This window comes from Aphelocoma coerulescens, chromosome 3, assembly GCF_041296385.1.
Source record: "Aphelocoma coerulescens isolate FSJ_1873_10779 chromosome 3, UR_Acoe_1.0, whole genome shotgun sequence".
NCBI classification, from domain to species: domain Eukaryota; kingdom Metazoa; phylum Chordata; class Aves; order Passeriformes; family Corvidae; genus Aphelocoma; species Aphelocoma coerulescens.
This window is the reverse complement of record NC_091016.1, coordinates 34,390,552-34,404,631: the sequence shown is the minus strand read 5'-3', so window position 1 is coordinate 34,404,631 and position 14,080 is coordinate 34,390,552. Positions and strand designations below refer to the sequence as shown.

Genomic DNA, 14,080 nt, shown 5'->3' with positions numbered 1-14,080 from the left:
GAAACAGGACCCACGGAGTTTTCTCTGGCAACTGCATTAGAAGAGCACTCTAAAGAGCACGACTCGCCATTCCAGTTACGACAGATTTTATTTTAATCTTTAATAAACGGCGAGATCCCGCAGGTGCGGTGCGAGCAGGCGCAGCGCTGACCCCCGGGTGACGCGGAGGCTCCCGGCGCTCGCTCTCCCCCTTCCGCCCCAGGCCGCGGGCACTCGGCGGGCACCGGGGCACGGCCGCGCCCGCTCCGCGCCTGCGCCGCCGAGCCCGCCGCGCCTGCGCGCTGCCGGGGCGCGGAGCGGCGGCGGCGGGCGAGGCGGCACATGCGCCCTGGCGGCTCCTGAGGAGGGGAGGAGGCGCGGGGAGGAGCGGTGGCCGCTTCCCCCCATTTAGCTGCGAGGGAGCGGGAGAAGCCGGGCGGCCGCCGGGGACCGCCGGAGGGGGGTGGGGGGAGCTACAGTCGCTGCGGCCGCCGCTCCCTGCTCCTCCTCCTCCGTGGAGCGCCCTCCACCCCGCCCTCTCCCCGCCCGGGACCGAGTCTGGTGGCCACAAAATGGCGGACGGGGAGCTGAACGTGGACAGCCTCATCACCCGGCTGCTGGAAGGTGAGCGGGGCGCCGCGGGGAGCCAGAGGGCACCGCCGCCGCTCCCCGCGCGAAGAGCCGGGGCTGCCGGTGCGGTGCGGGGCAAGCGGGGCAGCTCCTTCCCTGCGCCGCCGGGCCCGGGGTGGCGGCCGGGAGCGGGCTCGGCGCGTCCCGCCGGTGCCCGGAGCCCCGGCCCTGCAGCCCCGCGGAGGGAGGAGGGGCTGCTGTGCGCGGGGGTGCCCGCCCTGTCTGGCTGCATTCCTATTTAACAGCAAAAAAAAAAAAAAAAAGCCTCGTTTTCTATCTTCCCATCTTCACCCCGCTGCAGCTGCCTGGCTGAGGGGCGAGCTGGGGACGCCTCGCTAGCTGAGCTCTTGAGCGGCCTTTTCACCCCCGCCCCTCCGGTTGGGTTGTAGTCACAGTCCTCCGTGTGTAAAATTACGTCTGCGAGCTGCGTTAGGTGTGGGGTTGTGTGTACGTGAGTGTCGGGGGGAGCAGAGGCATTTAGTGCGCTGACATTCCTCAGCGTGCCTACGGGGCAGTCTCCAGAAGTGGCTCTCATGGATGGCTAATTAAAGCTATGTAGGGTTTTGTGTGTATTAAATAGTGATTTTGCCCTTTAAAGTAACGAAGAAGCTGACTTATTGCCTGTTTTTGGAGAAGCTGGGGAATTACTACTAGCGTTTTCCTTTTATTTAAGTTATGTCGTGAATGTTTAGTCTTCTTGGGCCTCTTCTCCCATTAGTCTTTCTTTCCACATTCAACAAATACCTGGTATGCTGGAGATGAGACGCGGGTACTTGCATGGGTATGCGCTGTTCATTTATTTGGTTGCTGTACTCCTTAGATAGTTGGGTCACATTGCAGAAGGCTTCTAGAAAGGAATTTATGGAGCATGTATAGTTTGGGAAGTGAAACAAGTTTAGTAAGGCTGAGTTTTGTTCAGCCGAGTTACTACAAAGCAGCAGGTTTAGGGCTTTAAGGACTTGTTAGTAGCTTCTGTCTCATCTTTTTCGATGTGAAAATTATGAGCAGCAAAATTAGTATTTAAAAATACATGAAGTCTTTGAACAGTTGTGCTTATATTTGTGATTTAAGGTGTGTAGTGTAGTATGAAGAAACAGGTATCAGTTGAAGTTTCTCTTAGATTGCTAATGCAGATAAAACTCCCTTTTTCTGGATGTTGAAACCCAGATTAATAGGTAGGCTTTTAAGACTAATAACCTAGTAAATGTTGACTTTTTAGGGCAGACTTTTTAGGGGGACATCAAGATACATATATGTTTATGGTTCTGGGGGTTTTGAGACACTTTAAATAATATATTTGAAAGGTACTTGTTAGTGTAGTTATTTAAATATAGATAGCTTTAAGAGGAGGGGATTCTGTAGTGTTTTGGCATGCAACTTGTTGGATTGTTCTGTTCCCTCTTAAATATTACTCTGCTTTTTTTTTTTTTGAAGACTTTTAAAATATGTGTTCCATACAGTTTATATACACCATAAGTACTTGTGTTGCAACTTTGTAGCTTTTTGGGTTATGATTCTTACCTTGTCTTTGAGCAGCCTGTGCTTTTTGTTTTCCATAGCGCTTTAACCGTTAGGGATGTATGTATGTACAACTTCTGAACCAAGCCTTGCTTATAATTTTTCTTCTCTGTTTTTAACTGAGCAGAGATTAGGAAGATTTTTAAGGGGAGTGGGGTGTTTTCTCTCTGCTTGTCCTCTTCTAACAGTAGAGGAGTGTGTTGTACAACATCTTGTGTCTGAGACGTAATAGGTAATTCTACAGGTTTTGTTTGAAAAAAATTGCAGCAATTAAAGGAATGCATTGTGTGTGGATTATTTTTCCTTTTTTACACTTTTATTTGTTGCACTGCTGGCATATAGCATTCTAAGCTGTGGTTCAAATAGTAGTGTTCCACAATGAAGCTTTTTTTTTTTTTTGTACAATTGGCAGCTCACATTCTGGAGCTCATGCTGTGTTGCTTAGCTGACCTGTTCTGGTAAAGTGAGTATGAATCCCTCCCCACGCTGGTTGCGCAGAAAAATATCTGTTGACTGTTATCTCTGGTGAAATTGTTCAAAGCAAGTTGTTTGGCTCCATTACTCACACTTCAACTTTGACTTAAAAGGATAAGGAAACATGGCTTTTGTGGTGTAAATGTAAGCACAGTGAAATAATAAAAAGACGCTTTCATTAAATGTTGTCATGCTGTATGCTTTTAGTCCTTTTGGTTGCTTTAAGTGAAAGGTATGGCTTTGAGTAACAGTCTGCAATTGCCTCTCAGTGGCTGCTACGCATAATTTTTTAGAGGTAGCAAATACGTATCAAAAGCCACAGCAGCATGAAACTTCTCTGCTGTCATTGGGTTGCTGGGTGGTGACACCTGTTTCTAGGCTGTGATATTAACTGTCAGGAGATCTTGCTTCTACTTTAATTAGGTTACTCTGTTTTTATCCGTATTACTTCTAGGTTATATGACACATTAACTTGCCTTTTGTTTGGAGTTACCTACTTGGGTTGTCTTTCTTCATGTTTAATTGTGATTTTGTTTTGGGGGGTTTTTTTGAGATACCAATATGAACTGGCCTACAGCTGAGCTGCTTGGGAGAATTCATCAAGAACATCTTCCCAGTCCTCAAGGAGTGTGCCTGTATGCTTATCTTGAATGTACACTTACTTACTTTGGAGATCTTTTGAGTGCTGAAAGACAGATTGATTAACTCTTGAGTGAAATTTGGGGAGTTTTCATAAAGACTTACTTGAACCAGAGTGTGATGCATGTTGATTGTTTTCTAGGACATTAGCTTTTAATTTCCATGTTCTTTTGCATATACCAAGTTCTTACCCTCTTTTCATTGGTTAAGTGGTGAATTTAGGAATGGTAAGAGCTCTTTTTGAATTCACTTTCTCTTGCAATGTCTAGTACTTTGCCAATAGTTAGTGATATATAAATAACCACTCTTTGGAGGAAAGTAAAACTCAAGTGTATACATAAAGTCTGAACATAGCAATGCTTTATTTTGTTTTGTCTCTGTTTGCCAGGTACTGTCTACCAGATTTAAAGTCTAATTCCTGTTGCTTTACTAGAAGAATGAGGGAGATGCTGGTGCTCCGACATGTCTGCCTCACTATCTTGGAGACACTTTGACTTTTGTTGTCTGTCATGAGTCAATCTGCAAAGATTTACAGGCCATTTAAACACAGAATTCCATAGCTTTGCTAGAAGACTTTTAGAGTGATAAGTGACCATGAAAGTGAATAAGCCAAATTTGTTTAGAGTGTTTCCTTCTTGTACTGGTATTCAGAATCACAGGGTAGGTTTAGCTGTGTTATGTTACGGTACGCAAAGGTGATGGTCTTATTTTTGCTTCAGTGTGTGTACTTTTTTCGTGTTTTTATTTTTTTCCTTCCTACCTTCCCAGCTATGCCATCTGGTGGATAGATTTTTTCCCAGTCCATTCTAGCTGTGGACAGCACAGGAATATGCACACACGAGACTGCCATGAGTACGTCATATGTGGAATACAGAATCATGAAATGGTTTGAGTTGGAAGGAGCCTGTAAAGGTCACCTAGTCCAACCCCTCTCCAGTGAGAGGCACAGCTTCAACTAGATCAGGTTGCTCAGAGCCCTGTCCAGTGTGACCTTGAATGTTTCCAGGAATGGAGCATCCACCACCTCTCTGGGCAACCTGTTCAGTGTTTCATCACTGTCATAGTAAAAAAATTTCATCCTTATATCTAGTCTTTAATTTTTTTTTTCAGTATAAATCCAGTCCTATCACAACAAGCCCTACTAAAAAGTCTGTTCTCATCTTTCTTATAAGCCCTCTTTAAGTATTGGAAGGCTGTGATTCAAGAGTCTTCTTGAATAATACTCTCCAATGTGAACAGAGAAATTTTTTTCTCAATGTAGTTTTTTCTCTTGGACTCTGCAGCTGAACTTGCTAGTTGTGTTTTGCCTAATATAGGAATACTATGTATCCCTATCTGGGATATGCCCTGAAATTGGCAACAATGCTGGACTAAATGGGTGCACCAGGTTCACATTTAAGCCAGATTCTGAGGTACTTTAAATTTAGTGATGTGTGGCAAAAATTGCCTCTGTATCAAAGCAAGTATACTGGAATAGGTGTAACCTTGACTTATAAAGAGTGCTGTGAATGGTGTTAAGTAAGACTTTCATATTTCTTTTAGGATGTTGGGCTTCCTCTACTGTCTGTTTCTTAAAATTTCTCCATGTAAGGCAGCCCAGCTGGAGTGACTCTCTGCTCTTTTAAATTTATAGGTGTCTTAGTAAACACTAGGGAGTTTACCATATGGAAGAGAGGCTGTACTTAGGGAAACCCAGACATATAGTAACCTTAGGTACAAGATGGCTTTCTGCACTGAGGCTTCATTTATATTGCTGTACAAACAAATTTGCCTTGTCTAGGCGAGATTCCTTGCTTGCCTAAATCTAGCTAACCTAATCAAAATTACAATTTGAATTAATCTGACTGAACTTAATGTGGATGTTTTCTAAAACAAAATTATTTAGGGTGAGACTGAGGGCTACTAGTTCTGATAGTACGAATGCACCAAGGAAGCTAGGAAATATCCAAGAAGACAATTGTCATACTACTAGTAGATGTAGAGAATGGTTATTGCTTCAATGTTCAGCTAAAAGGGTGATTTTTGTGATTGCCTTGGTGTTCTTACTGTGTCATGTGATGTCTTCTAAGAAAGCTGCAGGCTTCATTTTCTTGTGATTTCAGAGGCCTTACAGGTTGTGATAAACATAGAAATTTGAATGTAAGTTAACTTTTAAAATGAAAGTTGGATTTTAAATTCTTATGAAATAATTGAGATTTTTTCCTTACTAGTTTTAAATGGTATAGAGCATACTGGTCAAACATGCTATGGTCAATAACATTATTTCTTATTTTGTTACTGTCCTAACTAATTAATATATCCAGCCAGCCTGACGGTGTGGTGTTATGATATGGTAGTAGTGCTTGCAGTTCCAGGCTCTGTAACTGATGCTGAAAAAGAGAGGCAGTTGTAGAGAAGAAAAACAGACCTTATCGATCTCTTGCAAAACAGTATAAACAAACCATGGTGATGAATCTTGAGTAAAGAAGAGTTACTACCTGGCTTGGTGTGAAATCACTGGATAATTTGTTACTAGGAAAAGAAACAAGAATAACTTTAAACGGAGTTTCTTGCAAAGGATTTTTAAAAATATATATACTGTTAGTTTTTAAAGAGAGAAAGAAAATCGATGGTTTTGATGTTTTTCTAGGAGGGTAGGTATTGTATTAACCAGAGAGGAGGGACAGAAGAATGAAGTTTGTTTCTGGGTTCGTACAGCAGTGCAGATATCAGCTACTTCGTCTTTAGCTTTTTAAGTGCATGACGAATTGAATGGTTGGCTTGAAAAAGTGCAGTGGAGGCCAAGAGCCCAGCATCAGGCAATGTCTGCTGGGATTCTTTATTCTATGTGGCTATCTGGCCACTTGAAGGCTGCATGATTCAGTAACTGTTTCCTTTAGATACTCTGCAGCACAGGTTTTACTTGAGTCATTCAGTGTCCTGCTCACTGCACAGCGAAATGATAGTGTAAAAGGAGAGAAACACTGTTTTAATTTAAGATAACTGTAACTATTAAGTATTAAAAGTTGTCTTAAATGCTCATTAGTTACCATGAAAGGTAGGTATGTAAATTTTTTTACAAGGGAAGAAAGCACCCTGCTAAACCCCAGACTGTGGTAAAGGCAATGTACTATATTTGGCTGTTACTCAGTAAGGTCAGATGCAGTACATAATGAAGGGGGATGTATAGGGGAATCTACTCTTAACTACAGCCTGAGGTGCCTCTAGATCTAATAGGTGTCTGGTTTATAATTTGAACATTGAAGTGAACCTTCTGTTGTGTGATTTGTCTTAGTACACTACCTAGGACATTGTAGTTTCACAGCACCATCTTTTCTGTGTTTTTTGGGTTTTTTTTGTGGGGGGGGGAGGAGGTATTTTGTGTTTGGTTGGTTTGTTTTTTTTTTTTTTATACCAAGCTTGATACAAAGCTCTTTGTGTTTATATCCCATGTAACTGTATTGGTTAAGTACCAGAGACGGTGATGTACAGAAGTTACACCAAGCTTTTTGTATCATAGCTTCAGTAACTTCTCTCCTTGGTACTTCTCAGAAGTTACGGAGTAACTTTGTAATTTACCTTTGCTTTCCTTGAATTTTAGGAATTTTATTAGTCCTGTTTTGGGGGAAAAGAAAAGCCTTTGAGAAAGAAGCTAAAATTCTTTGTTTCATGAAATTTTTGTGAAATTTTTTAGCTTTCCAAGTAGACTAGGACAGGAATTGCTATCACTGTACATACAGCATAGTGAGAGGCTTCTACCTTCTGTTTTGCTGGTTGCTTGAGTTTTAGGTTCAAGTGTACTTAAGCAAACAGTAAATACAGAACATATGATCTTGTCCTTCAGCATTGAATTCAGCAGTTCTTGGAACCATGTATGATACAGAATGACTGGGACATCAATTAGTTTATGGAACTTCTGGGTAAGGAAGCAGGTGGTCCATGAAAAGCTAAAGGAATGGGTAAAGGTTGGTGTAGGTACACTTGCATGTTTTCATACTGGGGCATCCCCTGAAGCAATTTTACATTCTTCTCCATGAGTATAAATTTTGCTGGGTAGTATGTATTTTAAGAATGTAAATTCAAGTTTGGGTAGAACAACACCACTTCATTGCTAGGGTTTTTTTTTCCCATTAAAGGCTTGGGCTGTCTCTTACTCTGCAGTGAAATTGTGTTTGATGTTAAATAAGCCTGCTAAAATGAGTTCACAAGCAATTGCTGTTCTTCAGCAAAATACTTAATGTCAAGGTCATCTGGTGAAGGCAGTTTTAGAAAGACTTTAAGGTTACTTGGATATAAAAGCACAGTTTTTTAGGAAAAGTAACTCCCTAGAAGACTGATTGTTTTATTTTTAGTGGGAAATTTGGGTGATGTATGGTAGGAAGGGTACAGGGCTTTGCTGGGTACACTGCAGAAGAGCTGTATATTCAGCAATACGTTCCTGCTGAATTGAGCAAAGCTCTAACGGGTTCATTTATATTATTGTTGTCCACCAGTGTAACTCGTGAATGAGAGCCATTCTAAGCTTAGTTCTGTCACAGCAGTTCTGAAAGTTTAAAACTTGTGTTGCTGGCTTAACTCTGTTTAGCTGCAAGGTAGGGAGTGGCCGCTTCTGGATGGCAGCTGAACAAGTTAAATAACAGAAGATATTTTGAGGGAGTAGAAGTTTTGCTTTCAAAATTGAGAGTTGCTTTTAAAACCCAGTATAGGATTCCTGACTTTAACTCATGAAAGTATGTAATTTGGATGTTAAAAATACTGAGAGCAGATAACTTCAGAATGTGCTTCCAAAATCAGTGTGAGGACTGCTTGTTTTTTTCCCAAGTCATAGGTAATGCCACCTTTAACTTTCAAATCTGTTCTGCTCCTATTACTGGCAGGCTGTTCAACATTTGCCAAATACTCCAAAGTACTTTTAAGTACAAAGAAAAAAAGTTAAATGTTGGAGTTGTTAATCACCAATGATTAAACATGCCACAGAATGTGGGGGGAGTGCAAGCTCAAAGGAATTGCTTGTGTGCAATTTGTAAAATTGCATGCTTGCAATCTTGTGTTGTAGTTTGGGTTGTTTTTTTTTTAGATCTGCTCTGGCAAAGTAGATTCCTAAAGCCATGATTTCAGAAATAAGCTTGACTGCAGGTACTGTGAAAAGAAGCAGAACCAGCTGCTTATTCTTTCACTAGCCCTAGCTCAAGTTCACAGAGGATGTAGTCTTCAACTTGGGGAACTGTTTAGATTACACTTTTGATTTGTTGTGTCTTTGTTCTGGAAATAAAATATCAGTTCACTGATGCAGTTTACTGTGTGGCTACTTTGTGGCCACATAAATGCCTGTCTGCAAAAAAAGGAGCGTATAGGGAAAGGAGTGCTTATTAGCAGTAACGCTGACCCAATTTTTTATGATGCTAGGGAGGAGTCTCTGGGTTTTTATGTTATGGTAAAATTGTCAGTGTTACGTCTAGTAGGCAGGGTGCTGCAATCCTGGAGACCAACACCATGTATATGCTTATGGTAGCTGTGCATACCACAGCTGACTTAGTAATTGAAGAAACTACTAGTGATGGCACAAAATGAGCAACTTAGTTTCTTAGAGAAAGGCACACCGGAAGCAGTATGACAGATTAGGTTAAATAGATTTTTTCCATTTCATGAAAGGCTATGGAAAAAAGCGATGTAAGTGGCACTTCCAACAGCCTATTTTTGACCCACTTTCCTTTTTCTTTCCAGTATTGGCTTACATAATCTACTACTCTCTGGCATGAGTTTGGAGGGATTAAAAAAAATGTTATTTTTTGTCAAAGCTTTTACCTGCGGCTGTGCAGCTCATGTCTTAGATTGCTAATTACTGTTACTGGACTTCTTAAGGTTGCTTATAAAAGATTGTGTAGATGCAGAGGTTATTCTAGTATCAATTATAGCAGCTTTTGGATGACTATAGGATCTGTTGTGTTAATATAAGTCTCAGTGTTCAATGCATATATTTGCTTTTATTTCTTTTTATTCCCTGCTATGTCACTCTGCTTGAAGCTCACTGCAGGAAAGGCTTGTTCTGTCAAAGCACTATGCACGTGTGTTTGTGTATTTCAACAGGAATTGCTGTCCCTACTGTCCATATCGAAAGGCTAATTTACGTAAATCAAAGCTTGTTTACGGCATCTGCATTTTAGATTAAAGAGAATTAATTTACCTTTAATGTTGATACAGTATTTCTGCTCTGGGTAACTGTCAGCTGTTAAAAATGGTGGTTTTCCAAATGCTGTTAAAGGCTTTTTGTGAGCTACAGATTTTGCAATGTGTGAAGCTATGACTTGAGTGGTTAGCTATAGTAATTTGTAAATGAGTCTGAAAAACATCTCTTACACTCTTGATCTGGTTCTTAGAACCTCCCCTTCAATCTGTTCTTGGGGATTTGGCTTTTGAAAAACTAAATGCAGTGTTGTTTACAATACATACAAGGCTCAGTTGAGTCAAGGGAACTTGAACAAAATTCTAGTTGTAATGTAAGCTGCTGAAATAAGTGCTTAGTCGTACTTGTGTACTTGTACCACAGCTGTGGCACATCTGTTCCAGATGACTACTTGGCAAGCCTTTCAGTGTCTTTGTGAATCCAGTGGAGTGCTGAGGCTTTCAGGGTCACAGGAGCCGCTCATTTTTCAATATGTAGTACCCTTTTTGCTGATCAGTGAACTGTGGGAGAAAACTGCTTTTATCTTAACTAGTATTGATGATTTTTTGTCATGAACCCCCAGGTTTTGTATTACTTCAAATGTAACTGAACTTACATGTTTTCTCTGGGGCTGGGGACTGTTTGGGTGGAGAGTGCCTTGGCAAAGGTGCGAGGGCTCAGATCTGCACCCTTCCCAAAGGATGGAAGTGACTGATCATCAGGTGTGTGTTGCCTCCTCTTCTGAGTGATACACCTGTCAGAGTTGTAGAAGTGTCTCTTAGCCTGGAAAATCTGAAGTGAGGTAATAAGTTACTTGGTTGATTTGTCTGTTGAGGACTTGCAGCATTTAGGGCTTTACTGTTAGAAGTAAAGAACTAGCATCAAGGCACTGACTGGCAGTTAATTATGAAGTCAGGAGCTGCATGTTCACTGTGTCTTCTCATGAAAAAATCCAGCACCACTCAAAGCATCAATCCTATAAAGCAAATGTTCCAAGTTTAAACCTCCGTGTGAGTTCCAAAGGGAGCTAAAGGCTGGTGTTGTAAGAAATATTGACTGGGTCCAAGTTATTTTAAGTATTTTGGGTGCCCTACTTGAACTGTTACCTCAATTTTGATCTCAATGCTTGGTCTGGTGCTGCTTCTGGTAACATTGATGTTGTACATAGTGGGCTTTCCCAGGTTTGAGTTCCAAAACTAGAGTGGATATAATAAGTGTGCAGTTCCACTTCTTAGTTTTGATCTGTATGAAATGGCATAATTCTGGTGTTGGAAAACATAATGAAAGTAGTTAAATACAGAAGAGAATGTCATTGTTTATGGTTAAAAGAATCCAGTGGGAAGACATGACTGGAAAGCTGGTTGTGCTGCATGGTGCTTTGGTGTGACTTTTTTGCAAGCTATGGGTCTAAAATAGAGCAATTGTTTAATTAAAATTGTAGCCATTGTAATATGAAGACTCTGCTTGTTCAGGTGGGAGCTTATGTATAAAGGCAGTTTATTGTGCCTATTAAAAGGAGTCTCAGGTCTCCGAAGGGGATCATTATAAGCTATTGGAATGTAAGCATTTGGAATGAAGTTTATTGGAACATTTTGGTACCTCACAAATTGGATAGTCACGTCCTGTACAAAGCTGTCAAGCTTGAGTTTTCTGGGGGTTTTTTGCTAGTAATGGGGCTGAAGATGTACCTGTAAGAACATTGCTCAGATGTTTGAGGGGTGATGAAATGGAAGCCTGTAGGCATATATTGCTTGCAAGTCACCTTGATTATCTCTGATGTCTGACTTTGTATTCTTCTAATATGTAACTCAACATCTTAATGCATGAAAAATAACAACGTGTTACTAAAACGCTGTTTGCTTTCTCAAGTATAGTTGAAATCTTAATTAGCAAGAGGAATGTGACTTACCATGTGTTAACTATCACCTGGTAGTGATTCAGAGCTTCACTGAAAGAAGTCCCATATGCCTCAGCCTTTTTCTTGTGAGGTTCTAATGAGCTAAGCATTTCCAATATATCCTCAACTTCAGGTAGACTGTTCTTCCTCCTACTTTGGCACTCAAACTAGCTGTCCCAGGATCTAATTTCACATCTCTTCCCTGCTTTTGAAAACCGCTATTCAGTTCTGCCTTTTCACACATTCCCATGACTGCTTCCTAACTTCTGTTTAACATGTGTCTGGTGTTTATTAAAAATAAATATTTATAGCACCGTGTTGGCCTGGTCACATGTGCACTTACACTGGGACAAGTATGCAGTGATAACCAGAGCAGAGCTTTTTGAGCTTAACACTTTGGACTGTAGTACTAGGTGACCTAGGACAAACCATTTTCCCTCATATCCTTTCTTCCCCATTGCACAATGTAGATAATGCTACATGTAATTATAGTGATCTCCTCTATAAAGTAGGTTTTCTAGGAACTAAGCAGAAATAAAAGGAAAAGGTTGTGTTAATTTAAAAAAGAAGTTGCAAGCTTACTCTTCTGTTTCGGAGAGAATAAGTAGGTGATCTAGGAATTTGCTGTGCGTGAAAAACTAGTTTTTGCTCTTCTGTTCACAAATCTATTAGACTAACTGAAGTTGCAGCTAAAATTTTTATGGAGTAGTGTCTTACTGTGCTTGAATTTGAAAGCATTTGGATTTGAGCTGTGGAAGTTTCATACTACTTTCCCTTGTAGGTACTACCATGGTTTAATGCTGAATGTTCTTTTCATCTAAAACAGATGGCAGGACAGGATGTTCGCCTGTGGTAGACAGCAATAGATTCTGGCTTATTACTTTGAACTCTGAAGTTTGGTTTATGCTGAGATGCAAGACTCAACTGGATCGGTCGAAGTGAAGACACATTTGTTCTATTTTGCTGCCTCATTAAAGACACATTAAAGCCTCTGACAGAGGAATCATACAGATACTTGTAGAAAGAAGCAGCTGCAGATAAACTTGCCAGAGGATGTTGGTTGGAGTGCAATGACATGAGAATGCTTTTGAAAACTTATGCTAAATATAGGTCTTGAGTACCTGACTTACAGGTTTTGTGAATTCAATTTCATTCTAATTAGAATGTTCTTGGCTGTAAAGGTTTCAGTTATTTAAGAGCCATTATATATGAAAGTTTCATATGTAGTTTTAGTGTGATGTTCCTGAAAGCTGCTGAAAGTGTAAACATAATCATGCCTATGATTTTTTTCTTTGTATTTAACTAGTCCTGTTGAACTTAACAGTCCTAAAGAAGTTTACCTTGTGCTAATGCAGAAATGTTTTCAGGTTTTCTGCTCTCGAGATTTTTCTTGTATTTTATGAATACTCTAGCATAAAGGGATTGTTAAATTAAATACTTCTTAAAATTGCTATTTATACAGATATGGACAAAAGCACAGCCTAAATTGTTCTCTTCTGAGAACCTGAATGCATACAGATCTTTAAGCACAGATTACACAGTATCAGAGATTAATTTTACAATTCATTGGACAGCATAATTCCATGGTATTTGGTACGTATGTGGAATGTGATGCTGGCTTTTTGTCAAATACAGGTTTTAAGTACAGATCATCTGCGTTTAGCTATTGCTGTATATCTGTGTGGTAGTTACCTTGAACTGTTAAATATCTCATTTCAGTACGAGGATGTCGTCCTGGGAAGATTGTTCAGATGACCGAAGCAGAAGTTCGGGGCTTGTGCATAAAATCACGGGAAATATTTCTTAGCCAGCCTATTCTTCTGGAACTAGAGGCACCTCTGAAAATTTGTGGTATGTAAGCTTGATGTGTATGTGTTTTATGTAGGTGTTTTAATCTAGTTCTATGGTAGGGGGTTGGAAGAATACTGAGTCAGGCAAATGATCTTGAGATTAGAGGGAGGTCTTCAAAATCTTGAATTTAGTTTTCAATTTAAATTGGATTAAGTGAAGAAAAAGCAGCTAGCACTTGGTAGATTGCTGATGCTCTTCACACAATTTTGGAGCAAGTTTCCTTGACAGTAAGGGCTGCTTGTGCCCTCATGTAGTGCAAATTTTGCAACCTGTCCCTTGCTTGCACAGAGCTGCTGCTCTTCTGATCACTATTTCAGAAAGCAGTTAGCTGCTTTTAAAAAACTCAAATGTTGTATGTTGCAGTTGCTCACTTCAAAGCATAAACAAACAAAGACCTTGTGAAATGAAACACTTAAAAAATTGAAAGCGTCGTTAGTCTTTCAATTGGGAGAGTAAAACAGAATGGAGACTGTTAAATTAGGTTTAGTTACCATGTAACAAATTCCTTGTGCTTCATAAGTTTTAGCAAACATCAGTATTACTAAGAAACACAAAACTGAAACATGGGTGTTTTTTACCTTGCTAAGCCTTTATAAGATGCTAGACTTCTTCCAAAGTACACTGTAACTACAAGCTTGTAGAAAATGTTTACAAAGTGTTGTAAATACCAGACTGTAATCATCCTTCAACTTGCTTGTTAACAATAGGCAATGTCTTCGAAAGCTTAGCATTCCTTGAATTAGACTTGATAAAGTGTCATACTATTAAAGGGGAAACACTCTTTGTATTCATTACTTCTTACATCCTCAAACATAGATTAGCTTCTTCCTGGCAGATGCAATGTCTGCAATGTTTCTTACATTAAGAGAGGATATTACCAATTAAAAAAACCCAAAACCCAAAATAAAACAGCCAAACCCACAAACAAACCACTAATGGCAAAGTCATTT

At 40.2% G+C, this 14,080-nt stretch overlaps 1 protein-coding gene across 2 annotated transcripts in view; it reads left to right on the top strand.

Moving 5' to 3' along the window:
* The first annotated feature begins 297 nt into the window (after positions 1-297).
* Positions 298-14,080, top strand: part of PPP1CB (protein phosphatase 1 catalytic subunit beta) — a 28,915-nt gene continuing 15,132 nt past the window's right edge. Inside the window, exons 1-2 of one of the 2 annotated variants that reach the window (XM_069009794.1) lie at positions 298-603; positions 12,999-13,130. In XM_069009794.1, coding sequence (XP_068865895.1) covers positions 552-603; positions 12,999-13,130 — 184 coding nt within the window. In that variant the 5' untranslated portion in view covers positions 298-551. Of the gene's footprint in view, positions 604-1,368; positions 1,391-12,998; positions 13,131-14,080 lie in introns of those variants that run through there. The other variant, XM_069009795.1, reaches the window with a different exon arrangement.